Raw genomic sequence first — 22,889 nt, forward strand, 5'->3', positions numbered from 1 at the left:
TCCATGTAAATATGACCACAGGACTCTGCACCTCCCAGGAAAAGCAGAGGCCTCAAACACAGGGCTTGAGCGCAGAACCAGAAAGAAGCCCTGTTATGTGCTCGCAGAACAATGGGGAAGGGGTGGAGCAACAGCCATGTGAACATCAAATAAAGAGCAACCTCTCCTCTACAGTACGCCCCACCTCCTGCTGCACAGATGCAAGATGCACGAGCTCTGGGAGGAAACTGCCTAGCTAGTGGAAGTAACACTATTGAGCCCTCCTAACTCCCACTGAACTCCAAAGGAGAGCAGGACTGAGCCCAGAGGTCTGAGTGCTCAGCAAAGTGCTTTAGCACACAATCCGTCTTCTGCTGAACAGACACTGGAAATCAAAACAGCTGGGATCTAAGCCAGAGGGCTTGCATGGACAAAAAGTCTCCTGCTCTGTAAAAATGGGAATTAGCTCTCTTCCACAGCCTGATGAAGGGCACCAGGAGCCTAAGGAAGAAACATGCTGCATGAAGTCTTCAATACCTGACACCCCGCTTGCATGGCCCATCACCTGCCTTCCACAGAAATGCAGGTTCGTACCACAATACATATTAGAGACAGAATTGGCTATCGGTATCAGCCTGCAGCTTTTACTTTAAAAGAAAGAGACACCAAAGATCCATACACAAATAAAAATACTAAGTGGTATAAACGACAACCATTAGAATCAGTTTCTTGCACACATCACAGCTCTCCTGTAGTTTTCATGTAATGTGAACATAATGAAAGATCCTTTCCTTTTAGTTACGGTAAACACCATTAGCACTAGAAGCTTATCAGAACCCTTGCTCCTTAGATGGGCATGAACAAGCGAACATACTCCCTGTGTCTACCCACCTGCCCTTTAGGCAAATTGTTCTTAGAGCCCCAGAACTGCAGATCTGGCTGGAACGTGATTCTGCTGCAACAGGACAGGTTCTGTTTCCATACTGGTCATAACCAGCTTTTTGTTTACTTGTGTAAGTCAGGGGTTATAAAGAAAGCACTTATCTCTTCAAGCCATCATTGTTAAAGAAAATTCATTCAAGAACTGACGCAGTTACAAAGTGTTTAAAATGTAAACAAGAACAAGTATCTCCAGCCATCTCTTCCCTGGGATTTAGCTGTAAAACTTGTTTTCAGACTGATTTAGCTCTTTTAACAAGAGGAGCATTCTTAGAAACTAGTCACGAGTGAGAGCACTTGTGAGCAGGACTAGCATTTGCTTTGAGCTATATCTGGTTAGATATTATGACACCAGAGAAGAGTCCTACCTCCAGAAGGGGCAGAAACTTTCCTTCCAGCAAGCATTCAGTTACGTTTTTTCAATTTGCTCCTGCATGAGGACTCTTGAAACTAAGTTTTGTTTTGGAGAGGCAAAATTCTCATTCACCTTCTTCTCTTTAGAAGGTGCATTTTTAGCAAAGCATAGATATCACAGGGAAAGTTTGTAAGGCATAAAGGGGACCTTGTAGCTGGCATGAATCATGATTTTCATAAATCAAACTTAAAACAGTTTGACAATTGCTCCAAGTCAGTTTTGAAGGAAATGGAAGCCTCCAGTATCAAGATTTTAAATAGAATCTAACTTTTGGGACACACAGATCAAGTGACAGTCACCATCAGATACTGATACTTCACTGGATAGAACGCTATAAAAAAAAATTAGGCAGGGGACTTGTTCCCCACTGCTTAACTGCAATAACCAGCAAGAAAAGTCAGTGATTTACTCACAAAATTCCTTAGGGGAGAGTGAGAGCTTTCCAAAGGTCATGGTCCTGGACTTCGTGTCACCCAGCAATAAAGAGCTGTGTGGTGTGCTGTAAAATGGCACATCAGTAATATATACCTTGTCTTCAAACAATATTTACTGGGATGCTGGTAAAAGCAAGAATCATCAGACAGGCGTCACAGATAGTGCCTGAGGCAGTGGGAACCGCATTGTACAAGAAAGGGATAGGGTGGCAACGCACAGCATTTTAAAGAGTTCTTTGTTAGTAGCAAAGGTGAAAAGCCAGCACCAGTCTCGGTACACCTGGCCTTTGGGGTGTGTGTGCACCAGCTGGTCATAAACCTCGTACGCAGTGACAGACGAGAGGTTCTGTGTAATACAGAAAGCTGGTAAGCAGCACACTTTGCCCACATGCAATTCGGTAAGCCAAGGACAACTGACAGGGTTCTGGTGTAGAACAGGGCTTAAGATTCCCATATAAAAAGTCCACCTAAGATTACACATTTTCAGAAAGATCCTGCTATCAGTATTATTGGGGCTGCAAGGCCACAGATTCATCACTGAAATGATCTTCCCTCACATCCCTTCTGCTAAGTCACCCAGTCCCCTCATCATAGACCTACTCATGTGAGATCTACTGAGAATTGGGGCTGGAGCATGTCTTAAGCGAGGGGTATGGCTTTTTTGCCCTTTAGACAGAGTCAGAAAGTCAAAGCAATCACACCGAGTATATGGGAGAGTAAAATCTGCTTTGTATCTCAAAATAGTTACATGTTAAGTCCTGGTTTAAACCTGCAACCCATGGGTCTTAGGAGTCTCGTGTACAATATGCATGTTACCTATCATTCTCCAGATATCCTGCCCATTTTTCAGATCAGCACCAGAGTCCATTCTCCTGACAGGAATCTCTATCACAGAGTACAGCAGTCCTCCACAGAGTAATAAGCAACTACAACTCCCCAAGAAAAAGCCACCTCCCTCAAGTGTTTGCTTTGTGACCTGGCTCCCTGTGGAGCAATATTTTAACTATTGTTTTTCTCTCCCACTCCCCTGACTTCTATTGTTGGCCTGGCACTGGATTTAGCAAGCTTCAGGATAAGTTGCTCTTGTTAACAGATCTTCCTGTTCACACTCTTTCTTCACCAGTACTTCAGCATTTCTTTGCAGTTAAAACAGGACTCAGATATGTCAAGGAGGGCAGGGACATGGGCTCACAGACAGAGCTATTGTGAGATGACACTCTTAGGCATATATGTCTGAAGCTGTTCCCATTTACTCCTCACTCCCTGAGTTTTCAAGTGGTGCTTAAATTCCGTATTTGCATTGCACTTTCTAACACCACATAGCTAGAAAGTCTAGATACCACATCACGCACTTACGTAGAGCCTGAGCACTTCCCAGCCCTTAATGTGCTCTCCAGTAAGTCTGAAAATAATGCTGCCTTTTTGTTCTCAAGTAACTTGTTCAAGGTCATTGAGGAAAGCCTAAAGGAAAGACTCTTGCATTGCAGTCACAGAACTATCCCTCTGCTCACCTTGAATCTGTACAGAAAAGCAATATGCTCTCATTCATTCTGGATATTGTTCTGAGTATAACACAATAACTCTAACACTGAAGCACAATGGAAGGGATAAGAGAGAAAGGGGGTGAAGGTTGCAGGCTACATTTCCCAACCCTGACCTGAATGCACAAATTGCGACACAAACAATAGTTTCAAGACAATATTCATATCAACAGGCATGTAAACACTCTTCAAATTCATCAGCTCATGAAAGCTGCTGCAAACTTGCATCAATGCTATCTATTATGAGTACAGAAAGCCTGATGTAGTTCTCTATTTCCATGTTTCTTGCCCAGCCTAAACCCTTACCCCATGCTCCAATGGGCTGTTAAAATGATAAAACTTAACTGATACACACACACACACAAAAAGTATTGTTGAGAGTAGATTTAAGCTGATGCCTCTCAAGAGATTACAATTAAAATGTGTCCTACATTATGTAAGCAGAACTACAATATTACACTTAGTAGACTGGAGCAATTCCATTTGGAATTTCTTGGTTTCTCTGGGTAGTTTTGTTGTTTTTTTTTTTTTTAAACAGTGCTTCTTTTAAATTGTATTGGAGTTGAATTTATTTTTTTATTATTATTTTTAAATAAAAAGGAGGAAAAAAAGCTAATGCTCCAAAGGTTTTCAGCAGTAAAATACTCTGTGTGGTTCAGAGCACACCCTAATCTATCATGCAATTAACTTAGTTAGGATCTTTGCCATCCTCCTTGGAAATTGATGAAAAAGTAATTAACAATGGATGCTCACTTACAGCTGCTAAAAGCTGCCAGAATGATTGACCGCCTGTAAAGAATGGAAGTGCTTCCGCGTACAGAGCAGCAACAATATGATCAGAGCCTACTGCTTTGCTAGTACAAAAATTTGTGCCTTACAGGCAATAAAATCCATCCCACTTGGTAGCCTACCTGATCTTTGACCATGGCTGAGACCACTAAGACAGGAGCCAGCAAGTTATTCATAGTTCTCATTTTCACAGTGCGTGAATCTGGACCCCGTCTGCAATTCTCGGACTCAATACCTGCAGAGGTATCAAACATTAGCGCTGCGCTGGCCCAGCCCAGGTTTGGGCTGGTAATCCAAGCCACCCAGCACTGTCAGTGATTTGCAGGAATGAAAAGACACTCACTGCTCCTTTCTATACCATATTCACAACTCATTGCAGGGCAGGCAGAACCACTAACTGCACCTTCATCACAAACTCCAGAGAAGGAGAAAGGCAAGGTAAAGACTTCAACAGCGTCAACTAAGTGCCCAAGTCAAAAGAGCGTATAACAAGAGCCTTCCAGCTAGATGAGAACAGCACTGCCTGGCTACAGGCTAAATCCAGGACACTTAAATCAGGTGTCAGGGATTTTTTTTTTTTCCTTTTGTTGTAATTAGCTTTAAATTAACTACCTTTAACTAACCACCTCCCCTTCACCTAATTTGAAGAGCTAGAATATTGATATCTAAAGGATTGACTGATACAACTCCTGGCACTAGGGAGTTCAGCTATTTTCTGCCTTACCAAAGTGAGATAAGGCAGTGAAAATCAAAAGTAAGCTCTTCTGCAGTCATATATTTGCAACAGGAAGTACTCCTCCATTAAGTCTTCTTATTCTTTTTTCACCACTTTTTTACTTCCTGTCTTCAAGATTGAGAATGTTAAACCTAGACAAAGAATTACACCATTACTTTCTGTGAGTCAGACTTAGATTTCCACCAGGAGCATAAAACCATCACCAGCATTGGGCTGACTGAACTTCCCAAGGAGTTCCTTAAGAAAACATCACCCTATTTTATTTTGATAAAACCTGTCTTCCTAATTATGTAAAACATAAAGGAAGTCTAACTGCAAAATAGCAACTCTTTCAGATTCAGGATTGCCAAAGTAAATAAATTTGAAAAGGGTTTACAGTCAGCAAGACGTGCTTTCCTGGGACTGGAAAAAAGCCCCGAGCTGTTTTGCCCAGGAGTAACTGTGCTTCATAAAGCCAGGTCCACACAAAACCACCACCCAACTGGAAACAGATTCAAAACCAAAAGAAAGTCCAAACGAAGCAGTGCATTTGGAAGAAGAGTGACATCACCCAGCAGTAATTTTCCTGATGCCACCCATCAGCAACATGTTAGAGTATTCACCAATTATGTTTTCCCTGCTCTCTCTCCACACTCCCTCACCCTACAAAACGCAAGTGCAGACACAAGAGATTGTACAGAAAACATAGCTAAATGCAAGAAAAATGGGGGTTTAAATTCTGCTGCTCTTTCTTTGGGGAGGGGAGAAAGGATAGTACAAGTACTCAACCTAAAAACGTTTTTGTCTGGATGGATTTAGGACCTGCTTTACAGCTCACTGAAACCAGCAGGCAGCCTTGCTTTACTTCAGTGGGACAAGCCATTAAAAACACCCAGACACAGAGCAAACCCACAGAGAAACTAAAGCATGCCACAAACCAGAGCTGCCTACCGCGCCTAGGGCTGTCTAGACTTCACAGCCACCCCACAACCATGCTCTGTAGCTGCTTGTAGTTCACACGAGAGCCAAGGGAAGGCTCCAGGCAAGCTCAGGCCAAGGGAATGAACGCAGGCAGGCAGGCTGGATCCACACAGCAGAAGCTGACAGGCTAAACCAACCTCACAGATAAAGAGACGGGCACAAAGGTGCTTTCACAGCCCCTGGTAAGTTACCACAATCTCTGCTCGCGTTATTTGCGGCCCCCCGAGATATCACCCACCACTCCCCAGCCTCGTAGATGACTCAGCCACCCTCAGCAGGGATGAGGCCAAGCCGCAGAACAGCCCAGCGCCACCCTCACACCCACAACCCAGCCCAGCACCGAGAATGGCATGGAGGCACAAGCCAAGTGCCCCGAGCAGTTTTACCTGACCCCCTCCATGCTCCACAAACTGGCCTGTGCTGCCTGAGGAGCCCTCGCCTGCCTGGAGCCCTCACAGTGACCAGCTGCACCCAAGGGATCTGCCCCCACCAAAAGCCACTACCAGGCCCAGCCAGGGTCACACCTGCAGCCCCCACAGCACCAGCCTCCAGCTTCCCTCTGTGCACCACACTCAAGAAATCGGGCTGCAGACACCAAAGTGAGCAGCGAGCCCCTTCAGGCAGAGTCCCTCACGTTCTCAGGACTGTGGCATTTGTGCCGTTTTTTTGAAGACCACTTCCAGAACACCAATTCCAGTATTTCTCAAGGCCTGCTTTGCTCAGTGACAGGTTGCAGAGCAGGCACAGCCCCGAGCTGAGTGAGCAGTGCAGGGTTTGTAGTCAGGCAATCTCTATTGCCTCAGAGGCAAGAAGCAGCCTTCACATACAGCACCAAACATCATGCGGAGCCTGCTAAAGCTCCACTGCGCTGCCTGAAAAAGCCATACATGTCGACCAGGCAGTGCAACATGGAGCACTCTGACTGCCTACGCTTAGGCAAGTATGGGATGTTCAGCATCCCAGATCCTCCTCTGCTTGGCCTTCTACTGGTAGGAGGGGTTGTCCCACAGTTTGGGAAGCTCTACTTCTGTACCCACATTGTGGAGATCTGCACATAGGACACTCCAAACTCTTCAAGTCTCAGATTAGCCTGTGCAAACTCAATAGAAAAGCCAGAGCTGTTTTTCTGGTTCATCTTGCTTGGGGATCTAAAAGACAATGACCCAGAATGCAAAAAAAAAAAAAAACAAACCACCCCAAACCAAACCTCACCTCTATGGCTCATTCCCCTGTCCGTCCCCCCTCCAAACCCCTCAACTACAAAATTCAGAAGTCTGATGAAGTTAGTGTCACGTAAATACTACTTAAAAACACCTACAGAAAGATCATTAATTGGCTTGTGACACCAGCCACTGAACTTAAGGAACACAAACCATACCAAGAAATCAGGGCGTGATCAAAGTCAAAATATGAGGTTTAATCTCATACCGAATTGCAGTGTGTAATACCATATTCCATCTAGATAATTGTATTTATCACTCCAGCAATAGAAATGTAACTATCTGGCCTGAGTAAAATCTCATCCTCCCCTGCTTTAACTGGCTCTTTAGTTAAGATACAGACCATAAATTCTCATCAAATGAGCGTCCAGTTCAAGTAATACTTAACCTTCATGGATGCTCTTTGCATTTTGTCAGGTATTTGACCACTAGAATTGCAGGTTCAACCTATTCCTTTGAGAATGAAGATATGTTTTAGTTCATCCAGTTGATGGCACATATATACAAATTGATTATCACAATTTGTATCAACTGTTCCATAACTGAAAGCTGTTATCAAGCTTTCGTCTATTGAGTTTGTCAGCACAAGCAATAGAGAAAGCTAAGTCAGCGTGGATGCTAAAGGCTTAGTGAGAGAGCAGAGTGCTGTAGAGCATGCTTTTTCTCAGCTGCTTGGATTCAAAGCACAACATTAAACTAATCATACCTACTGCCTTTTTGACTTCTACTGAATGTGGAGAGGGTTCCCAATGGTTTAATTTCATAGGTTTAATTTCATAGGTATGTGAAGTATTATGATATGGAGACTCAGGACTGTACACATGTAGCTCTCATTAGACAGATACGTAAAACTGTGTATTAGCTCCCGCCAGTGCTCTGAGCCAGCAGGACAGAAGCCAACACTGAATCAGAAATTGTTTACCCACACAGCTAATAAGAACCCATGCCTCTCAGATGGATGTGTTAGCATGGGCGCACTTCCACACTGTCGAGGCCGCAGGGGTTTTGGAGGAGAATTTGTTCAAATCCTGCTAACTTATAACTGGGGCAGTAGCAAAGCTACTGACGGACTGTTTGCACCTAACTACGTAAACTTGGCCTTATCAGATAAGGTCATGCTAAAAATAACTCTGTGGTGACAGGGGTCCCAAGACCTGAAGAAGCTTCTGTCTCATCCATAATTTCTGCACTGCCAAGACTGATTTGTCGTTTGCTTCTAATTTTAAAGGTCATGGTCCAGCCAACACCATTGAAATACGACTGACTGCCATTTTTGTCTTTTCTAGAATTTTTTTTTCTTTTTTGCCAGCTATGATGTACACTCAATTTTCACACAGAAAGGGGTCGTGGTGATGGGGAATGCAAATCCCACCCTTATTCTTGAATGCAGTAGACATGATGCAGTTCTGCTGGGAAGACAGCAGCAATATCAACCGAATTACCAAATGTCCCAGTTCTGGAGGCCTGGGACATGGTCAGTTATGCGCTGGGAAGTGGACTGCCAAACTCACTTCACAGCAGTCAGGCTGCAGAAACTTGCAGTCAGTAATGATTTGGGCTTGATGTGAATTGGCAGCAGATGCTGATGAAAAGCATTCTTCCCTCATTGTAACATATCTAACTGCAAGTGCCCTCAGTCAAGTAAGGTCCTGAACCTTACTACTTATGGCTCATTTCTCAAGACATTATAAACAGCAGTTCATTATGTAATATATAAAGTTGCATGCAAACAAAATGCCTCCCCATAGTTAACTTATTCCTAAATAATCTTCAGCACAATTACTGCTAAAAACATTTCTGTAGTTGTTTTATGCTCTGCCAAAAATAGTTTGAGCAGCATTTAAAATTAGCTTCATTTTGTGTGTATGCGTATATATGCATATATATGTGTGTGTATATATATATATATTTAGAATGAATTCTTTTTGCAGGTCTCCCCTTTTCCTTACCCCCATTGAAAGTTTCAGATTTCATTATGTAAGTCTAGGAATTCTTCATATCGTAAGGAGCACATACAAGTGTTAGTGCCACCTCCTGTCATTTGTAGGTTGTATCTTGGGGGCCTGCAGTGTGAACACAATGGAGATAACAGAGAGAAAGTAGCAGAATAAGGTTTACCTTTGTAAGAAAAGAAAGAACAGTTCTAGGAAAGAACAGTTATATATTGGTATTTAAAGGGGAGTAATTGCCATCAGAAAATCACTGGAGTTTTACAGGCACTGACATCAAGTCATAGTACTTTGATGAGCTGATGGACTATACTACAGCACTGTGGAACAGCCTGAGCGTTTTAGGAAGTTGAGCACTCCACTCCAAATGACTGCATTCCTGTGGGGACTGGGATTGTGAAGCAGAAGAGAACATTACAATTTGATGGATGTAAAATCGCAACAAAACAGATGACTTATTTATAAACAACATTCATTACAAAATCAGTATGACATGTCTAAAACCTAACCCCTTCTGTATTAGTCCTGTTACAGAATACAGCAATCTTAATGGTAAAGACCTAATCATTTGGAGCAAATATCTCAGAGCTGCATCACATCTTATTGAAACTATAATTTTAAAACACTTTTAACACCTTACTAAGGGACATAAATCACCACGCTCTGAACAGGAAGTGCAATTATCTGAATACTGTTGCTTCCAATCAGTTAGCAATAAAAATACGTCAAGGCTATTAAAATGATAAACACTATATAATTTCATTTTTTTTTTCTCACCAGGGAGCATTAAAAATAAATGACAAAAATGCAAAGCAGCCTTTAGACATTTCAACAAACCTCATAGTGTTGGTAGCAAGAGCAATGCAAGCACACCAGATATAGTCAATATCTTAAGTCCATTCTTTCAAACAACTTAAAACGACAACCAAATTAATTCTGAGGGCAAGCAGGTACAACCTTTGTTTGTTTGTTCTCTCAATCAAAGTTACTATCACAGCATTGTAGGTACTAGCTTGGCACAGTACAGCTACACTTTCCTGCTAAGCTCAGCCATTTGTAGCAGACAGCATTTCCGTGCAGTCACACACTGCTGAATCTCTCCACCCAGTTATCTACAAATCACAAGGAGATGAGAGAGCCTCAAGCTTTTGTATCAACTTAGGTATTCTTACCTACTCTTCCATTCTCTTTGCCCACGCAACTTAGATCGCATCCTGTGTAACTGTAGAAGGACAAGAGCAAAAACCTTATTGTTCCTTTTTGCCAATTAGCACCTAAGTTGTTCCCCCACGTTCTGTTTCCACTCCCCTTCAGTTTCTTCTATAGTTTAACAACTTTCAGCCTTCAGATCTTACTGTCAGGAAGTTACAGACTTGTGCCTGTAATCCCAGATGTATTTCCAAGCAACGTTCCCAAGAAGCTTTTGATGGAGGCAGGGGAGAGGTAAAAAAAAAGCAGAGAAAGACACAAGAGAGAACTTTAGAACAGTTTCTGTGAACTTTGATTAATACCTAGGGGAAGGTAGTTGAACCTAAGTCATTATGTTTGCACAAAGCTTTATCACTTAATCTAGCAAACTTCATGCAGTTTCATACAGCAAAATACTTTAGAGTGTCTGTATGCAATATCATTTCTGTTTTATTCTTTATGCATATGACACCAGCCTTCTCGAGGCCCTATAACTGGATAACAGATTTTAGTGAAACACAAGGTTTTACACTTACAATTTTAAGAAATGATTGTCACAGTCTTCCATCTACAATGCACTCACCTTCAGATGGTGTCATATGGATAAGGGAGACATCTCCTCTCAGGTGTGCAAAATAGTCTCAAATTGTTCCCTGTTGTTGTACCTCCAACTTACAGCTCTCCCCAGTTCACTTACTGCCAATTTCACCCACTGAAATCAGCTGGGTGACTAATGACAAGGACACTTAGTACTTCCTCTCCCAAAGGCTGTTATATTTTGGTGTGCATGGTGGTCAAAGTCCATTTAACTGACAAATCCACTTTTAAGTCTTCCTGTCCCAGTGGGATAATTTTCCAGGTCAATTTCTCTTTGTATGTGACACTGTCACCTTGGCTTTGACAACAAAATTTATTAGACTTTCCACAGTGCATGCACAGTAGGCATTAAAGCATTTGGCTCATCCTTCCTCATCAGCATACTTCACTAAAAGCAGGCATCTTTCTCATACATCAGGCTACTTCAGCTAGTTCTGTGAGGGAAAAGAGCATTGCCGAATTTAACTACTAGTATTTCAGACCATATAGCTCAGCATCCCAATTTCCTTTGGCTCAGCTCTTGTTATTATGGATTGTTTTGGCAACTGGAGTTAAGAACACAAGATACATTTGTAAGAAAGAAGTCCAACAAGAGTACCAAACTCCCAGGGAGGGAAGGGAAAGGAGAAAAAGAACACACTTTTTAAAATTAATCCGACATCAGATGGGGGAAGATATCCAAACCTCCAAACCCAAGACCATAATCTTCACTGCAATCGATAAGAAATTATCCTGATTGTCTCAACTTATGGTACATTTGGCACTGTTTAGCAGCCCCCTCTTTTAGAGTTTTCTTGCTATTCCTGCTATCTTCTTCGAATGAGATTTAAGTGAACATAGAGTAATGTAAAAATTCTGTCATTTACTAAAGCTACATTCTCTGCCAAAGAGTTACTTTCACACCACTACAGGTAAGGCCATTAGGGGTGGCTTTTGCCATATGGTTATGGTTATAAGGTGTGAAGATATAGTCTGCAGAAGAACAGCCTGGCTATCCTACTGTAGAAGTGGGCAGGATCATTCAGCAGACTTTTTTTTTTTTTTTTTAAACTTCAGTTCTGGTGGAGGTTACATGCCATATGAGCTGAAACAATGATCTACTTCAGGTGCTAATTTTGCTCTCTTCATTCTGTGCTTGAAAAGGAAACACATGAATGACCTCCACAGTCATTAAAAAAAAAAAGCTCAAATGTTTATTTTGGCACAATTTAAAAATATACAAATACATTAAATATCAGGGTTTATTAAAGCCAATTTTTAAAAATATATATAGGTATGTATTATTATTTTGAAGGGAGATGGAAACAAAACACCACATTATATATTTAATTTGACAGTGCAAACAAATGAGAAACTGTTTAGACCAGGAGTCCACTGTGTCACACAGCAATAACAAAAGCTGAACAGTTCCTGAAACGCAAAAAAATAGTAAAAATATCTGCTGCATTTAAAAGAGTTTGCTGGAGGGGGAAGAGTATGGGAAGGGGAAGAGAGATGTTATCATTGAGAAAAACTTGACTGCACAGAAGTTAGAGCACTAGACGCTTGACATTAAACTAAGTTACAATATGCACTTGAGGCTAAGATAGGGTTCAGACAATACAATGACATGAATGATCCTTCAATAATTTATGTGTAGAAAGAATATATTAGCAACTAAGCAACACAAGAATGCACTATCACTGACAGATTCGCAAGCAGAAACTCCCTGCTTTCAAAGGTGCAGTTTCTTGGCATTATTTGCATAGTTACTCCTTTTCCTTAGTGGTTAAGAAAATATTCAGCAAGTAAGTTCAGGAAACACCTATGACCTCTAGACATAATTTCTACCTGTGGAAAATCGCAACAGCACAAAGATAGAAAGACATCAAAATGACAGAAACAAAACTGCCACCTCCTGAACTTGGAACATACGAACCATAAAGCACATTTCACATTGAAAGGTGAAAGGTCTCAAAATGGCATTGTCTGCTGTCTTTAGTTTTGTCCAGTAGAACAAAAATTTTATTTATCATTGCTATAGAAAGACAATCTTAAGTTTCTGCATACAGCAATTCAGGCTTTTTTTTGGCATGGGGGCCTCTTCATGGTTTGTTCTTTATCCCCAGTCTTTGCCCTAGCTTGTTTGGATGCTGCAAGAGATCTCATGACCTTGTAAGGAGATAGATAAAAGTAAATACAACTGCACGGAAACTTACATAAAACCAGGTCTATTCAATACGATATATTTATCTCCTCTCATCCCAGTTCTCATCTTTTAGCTTTGAATAAGCTTTTAACCACAGAGAAAAGGGAATTTGGATCACAAGATTTGGACTCTCCATATGGGTGTCATGTCAGCTCAAGACAGTTATGTTCACATTTTCCTGAAAAAGGGAACCAACTGTTCCAGTTTATGTTCATGCCAGTGGACGCTGATGAAGAGCTTCCAAGTAATTTATTTTAGGAGCATAGACCCATAACGGAGTGCCAGCTAAACCAGAACAGGCAATAGCAACACAGGCAGGTGGGAATGCACAAGCTGCATAGTTATAATTTCACATATGGTGACAGTGACACTTCAACCAATTTAGCAACCTCAGGTTTTTCACTTATTTCCCAGTCACCCACTCTTATGCCCATACCACTGTGTCCATTATGCCGGTATAGGTGTTCACATGGCAACAGTCAACCATGCCAGGAAAAAAAAATGGTGAAGGATAACCTAGCCAAAAAAAAAAAAAAAATAATTTTTTTACAGCTATTTTAATTTCTTGATCAAGTGACTACTCAGCCACACAGCTGGCACAAGATGGGCAAGAACAAGCATCTGAGAGCGGGGGCTATTTAGGCTGGCACTTTCAACACGGAAATACTTGTTGAGGTCTGTCATAAGGTGCTGGCCTGCAGATGTCAGGCATGTTAATCAAGGGCTTGACCAAAGAAACCCCTTATTGCATTGGCAGAAATTCACCTGACCTCTCCAGTTCATCTCAATACTCACTGACGCGTCCAACATGCACAACTACCCTGCAGGAATTTTGGTTTCCCTTCAACTGCTGTGTTAAGGGAAGGAAGCTAGCGGAGACAGTCTTCGCAGGACAGACATAGCAACCTATCAGTTACAAAGCCATAGCAAATAGCTCTTTATCCAAGGACTGAGATGAAGCCAATTGGAAAAGCTTCCCAACAAATTCCCACACTTGGGATTGGACCCATACTGACCACGGCCTTCAAAAGCACCAAGAACAACAGTATCTGGATAGTGGGTCTATAGTCACAGTTAAAAACCAGGGTCAGCTATGTCATAGGCTGAAGAGGATGCTCCAGGAGGCATCATTTTTTGCTTCAAAAGGATACTGCATGTTAAATATTGTTATATTGTCCTACAACGTTAAAGCAGTGGCACTTAGTGTTAGCATTTACAAGTGGGTCCTTCAAACAAGTCCACATCCTTGAGTAATCCCAGTATTTTGTGTTGGCCTGCAGCACTGAGACATTCAGCTCTGGGGACACAGAACACATCACAACACAGGAAAAACTTGCCAAAACAAAGTGTACCAAAGAAAGGCAGATTCTTTAAAGATTTTAAACACAGCATCTGCAGGAGACACATGAAACCACAGAGCTGGAATAGTGCATTTCAAGATCACCAAAGCAGTTCACCAAACTGGATGTAGCCTGCCATCAGTGTCTTTGCATTAGTTCATTTCTCTGTTAACATTTGGCACAAACCCTTTGACACAGTAATTTGGCTTCCATTTAGGTCAGCTGCTTGCGATGTTTTCCTGGCACTTCAGTGGATTCAGAAAAAGTTTCTTCGACACTGTGTACACTTATAAAGTCCTCAGTCAAGAATGAAGGCTAAACATTGCTGACCCTGGTTTCGGAAGAAGAGATCATAGCAGCAGATGCAGACGTCACTAGTGACCGTTCTCGTCTGACATATCGTGGCTTCCGAACTGAAATGGTGGGTACAGAAACATCATTAGCACCTGCTGTATAAGCATGCCTTTATCATTAATTCATAACACCACATGCCATCCAACAATTCCTGAGTGACCAAAGTCATTCTGGACCTTAAAAAAAAAAAAAAAAAAACAACCACCAAACCAAAACACAAAAAACCCTACATAGAGCTGATATAGCAAAAGTCCACAAATAAAATTTTTAAACAAGCTTCTAATGGCCTACTAAATAAGGTGCTCATTACAAACTGCATTTCCATTATTTGTAAGTGTTTACAGTACATGTAGCTTTCCATTTTCAGCCCTAACAAAAACCCTCACAGCTGTACTTTCTTTTTAAACAGGCGTATAAATTAAGGTAAGGAAACTAAGACTTTTCAGAAGCAGCACTGGCTGTCACTTTAACAGCCAGACCCAGACCAAGTTTGGAACACATCTAAAAAAATGTTTAAAAGTTAAAGACTGCATTAATAAAAAATAAATTTTAATTATACCATCTTGATTAAAAAGGCCTATGCAAGAAGTGAGACCAGAATTTTTGCTGAGCTTACAAGGCCATTATTTCTTAAGTTTTTATAAGATTTGGTCTGTCTCACTTTTGAGTCACCGCAAGTTCTGTCATTGTCCTGAAAGTACATGGATCAAGCACAGAGCCAAGATATTTTCCTCTATTACCCTGGCCAAATAAATCCACTTTCCTAGCCACTCTAAATTAATTTCATGTATAGATATAAAATTTTCTATCATTTGCAAAATATATCCTTTACTACCTGCTTCTTTTTGAACGTTGTTATATGGTCAGAGACACTTAAAAGAATGCCTTGATTTGATTAGGTGTAATCCAATCCGTTGTCCTGGTTTCAGCTGGGACAGAGTTAACTCTCTTCTTAGGAGCTGGTACAGTGCTGTGTTTTGGATTTAGTGTGAGAATAATGTTGATAACACACTGATGTTTTAGTTGTTGCTAAGTAGCGCTTATCCTAAGCCAAGGACTTTTCAGTTTCCCATGCTCTGCCAGCAAGCAGGTGTGCAAGGAGCTGGGAGGGAGCAGAGCTGAGGCAGCTGACCCGAACTAGCCAAAGGGGTATTCCATACCATGGAACGTCATGCCCAGTATATAAATGGGGGGGGTTGGCCAGGAGGGGCGGATCGTGGCTCGGGCATCGGTCAGCGGGTGGTGAGCAACTGCATTGTGCATCACTTGTCTTTTCTTGGGTGGGTTTTTTTTTGTTGGTTTTTTAATTATTCCTTTTCATTACAATTATTATATTATTATTAGTTAGTAGTGTATTTTATTTTACTGTAGTTATTAAACTGTTCTTATCTGAACCCACGAGTTTAACTTTTTTTTTTCCTCCTCCCCACCCCACTGGGAGCGGGGAGGGGGAAGCGGCTGCGTGGTGCTTAGTTGCTGGCTGGGGTTAACCGTGACACCCGTTTAAATATCTATTTTGGGAGAGTCATATTTAGATATTTCATGCTTTATTAGGCTCTCACTGGCTTATTAATGATACAAGAACAGCATGTACTATTTCCTAGAAGTAGCACAAATTTAGAGGCCCACCAAAAAGCAAGTTTTTGCTCTTGGGTTACCCAGATCTGGTCTAAAACAGTGGATTAGAGTACAAACTTCTTAGTAATATTTATAGGTTGAAATTATGAAAAATCGGGGAGGATAATTGAGACAAGCTGATTAGATGAAATCTTCCCCAAGAAATAAATTTCTGCCTAAGTTTCACACGTATTAAAAACCCACCTTGCCAAAAAGAGCCAACCTACAAACACCCCACACACCACATACACACAAAACAGTATATTCCAAACAGTCTGTTGTTTCAAGAAGCTGATGAGCTTCAAATCAGCAAGCCTGAAAATGAGCCAACCTGGCACTGTCAAGAAGATTCCAATCCTGAAAATAGGTCCCAGACTGAATAATTTATTTTTGAGCACTTATGAAAAAATATTGCATCTACTTGTAAGACTTCTCTATTAGGATAGAGAAGTCGAAGATCTATTTTAGGAGCTGTCAAAGATCTATTTTAACGTAAAGTACTCTATCAATACTGTATGCCTACATTAATTAAAGCAATAAATCCTATCAAAAAGGTCTACTAGACAGATTTCATTGGATTTCTGTCCCCTCAACAGATTCCACAGTTCTATACCAGGCTTTACAGGTAATTGTTTTAACTTGCTGTGTGTTCTTAGCATACCCACTTTGAGATAGTTTGCCTGCTTTTCAATAACGAGATACATAAAAGGGAAGCCAACAGGTAAAATATTTGTAGCAGCATGCCCCAGAGAACAGTTCCTCACCTGAAGAAGCTGGGGGAGGTATCATGGATGCCTGCATAACAGAAGAATGATCATGTCAAACAAAGCACCTTTTGTCTTCACAGTCTTTCATTAAAAAATACAGGAACATTTTAGGGTTCCAATAATATTTACTGTGTGCATAGTCTTTCCTGGAGAAAGTAACTCAATAGAATCCATACGGTCAGTATTCGTATTTCACCTTTTTTTCCAGTTTGGATAAAGAACCCCAAAACATCTTTTATTTTTATTTCAGTCTCTCATACATCAGATTAAGTAGCTCCCTAATGAACTGTTAAAACTTTAAGTTATTGTTTACTTGATGGTTTATGCTTGCTTGTTCCTATTGGAAGGACAGAATTTACTTACTGTTTCACTAGGCTGGAGAACAGATGCTAAAAGAGAGAGAGAAAGAGAGAGACTAACCATCATTAATCTAGAAGGCTAGAACTGCTAGTTTTCTAAAAATACATGCATGCAACAGAATAGTTCTATTGTTAAAAAAATAGTTTTGTCACAAAGACTACCAAAACAGATCAGAACATTCAGAAATCCCATTAGTAGAACACATTGCCTGTAGGACTCTTTTCAAGATTAGAGATAAAGGGTTGCAAAGGTCTCCAAGAATGACTTATTTTGCTTTGAAAGAAGGTAGCCACAGCAGTATCTCTATAATATGAAGAAGCTTCAATAGGAAAAATGGCACTTTGAGCCAACTACCAGAAAAAGGCAGTACAAATAGAAAACAATTGAGCAGTGAAAGATGCAACCCTTTTATACAAGAGGTTGCTGCCTTTATTGGCCACATGATAATCATCATCCAGACAGAATGAAAGCTAACATGATAATAAGCCAGAGAAATGTTTCTAATGCTTCTCCTTCAAAGGAGGACATCAATGCTTTAGCCTGCTGGACCAGAGTAAACTATCAGTACAAAATGTGGAAGTCAGACCAGTATCACTAAAGCCTCAACAGAGGTCTGGTGTCCTGCCAGCTTAGAAATGTCATAGCACAACACCTCTTGACCCACTTAAAAACTGAAGGAGAATCTTGTACTAACTAAATTTAATTGAAGACACATGCAAAAGCAACCTAGAGGTTTCAATATGACACTTGTGATTACGATACTAGTAGGTCCTGTGGCACTGATCAATTTAGACCTTAGGCAGCTACTGTTGTATACTTTTACATGAAATGATACCACAGAGACTGGAAATGTGATGTTCCATTAAGTTACTATGACTAGCTACAACATTCTTAGCCAAACAATGGAATTGTATTGCTCCACCCACCCCCTTCTTTTTCTCTTTTTAAGCTTATTTCTATTGTGATAGTCTAGCTTGAGCTTGATCCTGTAAGACATGAATGAAAATAACAGGAGGCCTATTTGTTAGCAGACCTAACCAGTAAACAGCTTGCTTTCAACAGAAGGAGCTCTAACACAGCAAATGCTGTGCTAGAGTTTGTCATGGGAATCACTCAAAGTGTCTGCATAGAAGGGGCAAGACAGAGTCATAGATCAGCCTCAGTTTCATGCAAAACACTGGGCAAAATGGAGACATCACCTTCCACTTATTTTGCTCACCACCTCCCGGAAATTGAAGACCAATTTCAGTAAAATGTGGACACATAAAACAACTTCACAGAAACTGAAACATCTGAAAGAGCGAGATGTCTACATAAAGTCTTGGTGCCCTATGGCTAAGCACATCCCAGGTGTTCTTTCCCTAGCTTTTCTGGAATTGCCTTGGCTTGAAGTCAGGTCACTGCATTTTAGTTACATGGCTTCATTTCTCAGTAACAGGAATGGCAGAAATAAAGAATAAATTTCATTATAAGAAGAAAAGCTAAGGGGTGTTTGCTTAAAAAAAAAAAATAAAAAAAATCAGGCAGTTAGCTCTTCCAAGCCCCAGTAAATCCTGAATTTAGAGGGCAAACACAGTTGAATGAGTAGTGCAATGAGGAACTTCAAATTCCATTCCCTTTCTCCTGCTGCTGACATATCCATGGGAAGTACACTGCCCTTTAGTATTACAGTTCCCTTCTCTCTAAACCAAGAATAAACAACAACTGCTTTTTGTAAGGCTTTATAAATGTCTGGCATTTTGTGTACTGAAATAAACAAGTATTATTAAGTTCTATAAAAATGCTCTCTGTGCAAAAAGCACTGATTGATTTTTTTTCTTTTTTTTTTTGAAATCAGATATCTAATATTCAGTGACAACTAACATCAAGTATTGTACTCTGGCAAATCTTTGAAAGCTACAAAAAACAATAGCTGGGTTAGTGAGAGATACTGTGTAATATGCACCTAAGCACACTTGGAGTGAGAATAGACATCCTCTGTACTGCCATGAAAACATGATACTGTAAACACATAGCAGGAGAAAATTTTTCGTTAGTTTGCATTGCTTTGGATGATCAAAAGAGATAGCAGTAGCTACATTAAGTTAGAACACTGACGTGAAGAAATTTAAAAGGTTTTAAATTAAGAAACTGAGCAAAGGCCAAAGCTTTAGAGATTAAATAGACAATCAGAGGTATTTTACCTTTGTTTCTTCTGTAGAAAACATTAGGAAGTTTATTGGCACGTTTGAGGTAGAAGAAAGAAGCAACAGACAGAATCAGGAATAAACTGATGAAAAATGTCCCTAAGATGAGAGAGGCTGCCACTTCTGGGCCCCCTGTACAAAAAAAATATAAAAAAAGGGGGAGAGAGAGAAAAAAAAGGACTATTATTCACTAGAAATCTCTTCTCATAGAAGGGTTAAACAAAAGATGCAGACCAACCTCCTGATATTCATAGGAGAAAAAAAAATAGTGTTTTTTTTTTTTAATATACAGACAGACCTCACTGAAACATTTGCAAAGATCTTTCAATACTCATTTCGTTATATGAACAACTTCCCCAACCCCACCTGCCAAATGTCAGGAAAGCTTTAGTCTCTACTTTCCTGAAGATAGGCACAAATTTTTAATCCATCGTTCTGTTGCTTTTATATAACTTTCAAAACCAGTGCTGGGAGGCACTCAACGTTTATATTGTTCTTTTATTCCTTAAATGAAATCTCCTAAAGACAGAACTTGCCAACAGACAACATATGACTGGTACAGTACACCCAGCACTATGTTTTCCACATAGAAACCATCCCAAGGAGGCAGACATTAGCAAAAGGTGCCCTCCCTCACCTCTATTCTGCTTTCCCTGCCTCAAAAAATGCCCTGCATATTTATTCTGCTGTTTTATTTATTTAAGATTATGATGCCAAAGAGCATGTATTTTAAGAAACAAAAGTTGTTCATGATCTTGTTGCACACAAACTAGGACAACAGATCTATCTGACAAGCTCTGCTTGAGAAGTCCACATTCTGAAGAGCACTAAATACTTCAGGTCAAGTATACACACATGACAAGACAAATGTTAGAAAGGGATCAGCATCACCCAAGTTTGACATGGCTGTTCAGCTTTCCTTTTTAAGAGCACTGATGATAAGCATTCAGCCTGTAACACTAAATCACTTTATTTGGCATCCTATCTCCTGCTGAAGTGTGCAATGTTGCTATCTCAATATTCTCAATTTGTATTATTGTTACCAGTGTCGAACAAGTATTTTTAGGAGATTAAACAGAAATGACTGGTCAGCAGTGATAAAAATCAACTTATGGAAAGGCTAACCAAGATGTAACAGATGCGTAACATGTTGCCTCGCCCCCAAAACTCTTGCAGCATAAGGTTCAAAACTCAAGTTATGAGGTTTCATAAATAACCAGCTCAACCTGTACCAGAAAATCACTTCAAGATCACTAGGACAAGATGAAAGAACCATTCAGTAAAATACAGTTACCCCAAAATTCAACTCTAACACTTATAAAAGATTCTTGTTGAGAACAAGCCAGAAAAAGTAAAAATGGCTACTACATTTAGAATAAAACCTATGCTACAGAAAAACATATTTTACAACTTGTTTCAAATGCCCTGTCATGAAGGGGCTGGTACGCAGTGGATAATCAAAGCCCGCACTCAATAGCTATTTCCATTTACTCACCTATGTTCTGTATGAAAGGAGTTACGGTGCTTATATTCATTTGGAAATTCATTCCTCTGATACCAGCTGTAATCAAAAAGAATTTTTTAAAGTAAAATCTGACAAAAACTACAGATTTGTTGAAAATCTTCATAAAAGGCTATTATACACAATTTCAAATAATTACTGAAAAGTAAGAATCCTGATTTCTCCCATGAAAAATTCATTCTTTGTATCACTTTCGAGAATTTAAAAAAAAGGAAGCAAACAAGCATCATCATAATTTGTCTAAAAAGAAAATAATTCACTAGTGCATTCCCAGAAACTTAGATCAAGTTTCTGATCTCTTTCATTAAAAACATTTACAAGGAATTGAATGGTTCTCACCTCTCAAACAAAGCACAAATCAAACAAAATGAATCTAGCCTTCTTAATATAGATTTTTCAAAGCACTCAAGTACAGTTTGAGCTATTTTGTGCTCTGGAGAAGTCCCTAGCAAACACCCACAGTAAATGCCTTTTTCTTACAGCAGAGATTAAAGCAGCCACAAAATTCAGTGTTCACCATATGTCTGATACAGGTCCTACCCTGTAAGTTTAATCATTTTGATGTTTAGGACTTTTCTTTTTATTTTAAGAACTTACATTGGGCAGAATGATTTTTTTTTTTTTTAATGTTGCATTTGGCTTTGCAGATTAAGTATTCTAATACATAACAAGATTTTGATTCCCCCCCCCCCCCCCCCGCCCCAAGACTATGGAATGGTTCTACAGCACTGCACAGTTTCTGCAAACTAAATTTCAAAGTTTCCATAGGTTTTGTTGCATGTTCAAAAGCTCAAAGTTATATTAGGACTTTGGAAAAGGCTGAAGTTTTACAAGGGAGGGGAAAAAAAAAAAATCTGCAACATTTGATGCCGCCTTGAACAGTCTTTGCTGGACCACGCACGCAAGAAGAGATCTCAGTACCAAAAGACATCCATCAAAAGAAAGGGATGGTAAATGACTCACTATTTCTGCATTCAGTGAGATTGTAAACAGATGAAACAGGAAGGGTTTCATTTTTGCATTTAATGCAGCTGCTACTACCATCCTCATTCCATCGTCTGTAACAACCTGCATAAGAATAAGATGTACAAAGGTTTGAAAACAACAAACGCAACACTGGCAATATTTCCTAGTCTTCAGAAAGAGGTAGAGGCAACAGAAATTCCGTTTGGTCTACTGGTTACAAACACCTCCTGCTTCCTATTACATTACACAAGTTAACAGGTTCCATTTCAAAGTGTTTATTCCAGAAAAGATATAACCTTTCAAGGGGCAAAAAGGAGAAAGAATTACAAGCAAACAACTCCCAGAAGGCAATTTCAACATAGCTCCATTCACTGCTTCACGTGTTTTAGTTTTGAGAAAAATGGGAAGTGTCTAACAACCTGTAACTACCCTCAACAATACTAAAAAAGAAGCAGAATTTTACCATTTATTTTCAGAGGTCATACACTGTTGAAACAAAATTTAATGCCATTTTACTATATAGTATTGAAAATAGAAGTAGGCAGGGACAAAGACGCTAAGAAACAGAAAGAGTGTACTTGGATGAAAAAAGATGCTGGCGTCCCTATAGTCAATCACTTGAAGCATGGCAAGCTAAAAATACGAATACTGCCATAATAAAGTCTTTTTCCCATGCCTCAGTCCTCTCAAGTATTGTACTATTTGTTTCACTTTAAGAAGAACCCAAGCCTGTTTAAACTATTCTGTGACAGATGGCGAGTGTTTTTTATCAGTCACCCTACCATGCAGGCTGGAAACTGATTAAACTTTCATCTTGGCCTATGTCTTTGATGCTCAAATCT

At 40.1% G+C, this 22,889-nt stretch overlaps 1 protein-coding gene across 3 annotated transcripts in view; it reads right to left on the reverse strand.

Moving 5' to 3' along the window:
• Positions 1-11,913: 11,913 nt before the first annotated feature.
• Positions 11,914-22,889, reverse strand: part of C21H1orf159 (chromosome 21 C1orf159 homolog) — a 28,886-nt gene continuing 17,910 nt past the window's right edge. For 2 of the 3 annotated variants that reach the window (XM_050909461.1, XM_050909460.1), the window contains exons 5-10: positions 22,045-22,149; positions 21,055-21,120; positions 19,557-19,691; positions 17,377-17,402; positions 17,011-17,041; positions 11,914-14,688 (exon numbers count right to left, since the gene is read on the reverse strand). In XM_050909461.1, the coding sequence (XP_050765418.1) occupies positions 14,591-14,688; positions 17,011-17,041; positions 17,377-17,402; positions 19,557-19,691; positions 21,055-21,120; positions 22,045-22,149 (461 nt within the window). In that variant the 3' untranslated portion in view covers positions 11,914-14,590. The remainder of the gene's footprint in view (positions 14,689-17,010; positions 17,042-17,376; positions 17,403-19,556; positions 19,692-21,054; positions 21,121-22,044; positions 22,150-22,889) is intronic. The other variant, XM_050909462.1, reaches the window with a different exon arrangement.

Source organism: Gymnogyps californianus, chromosome 21 (assembly GCF_018139145.2).
Source record: "Gymnogyps californianus isolate 813 chromosome 21, ASM1813914v2, whole genome shotgun sequence".
In the NCBI taxonomy this organism is placed as follows: domain Eukaryota; kingdom Metazoa; phylum Chordata; class Aves; order Accipitriformes; family Cathartidae; genus Gymnogyps; species Gymnogyps californianus.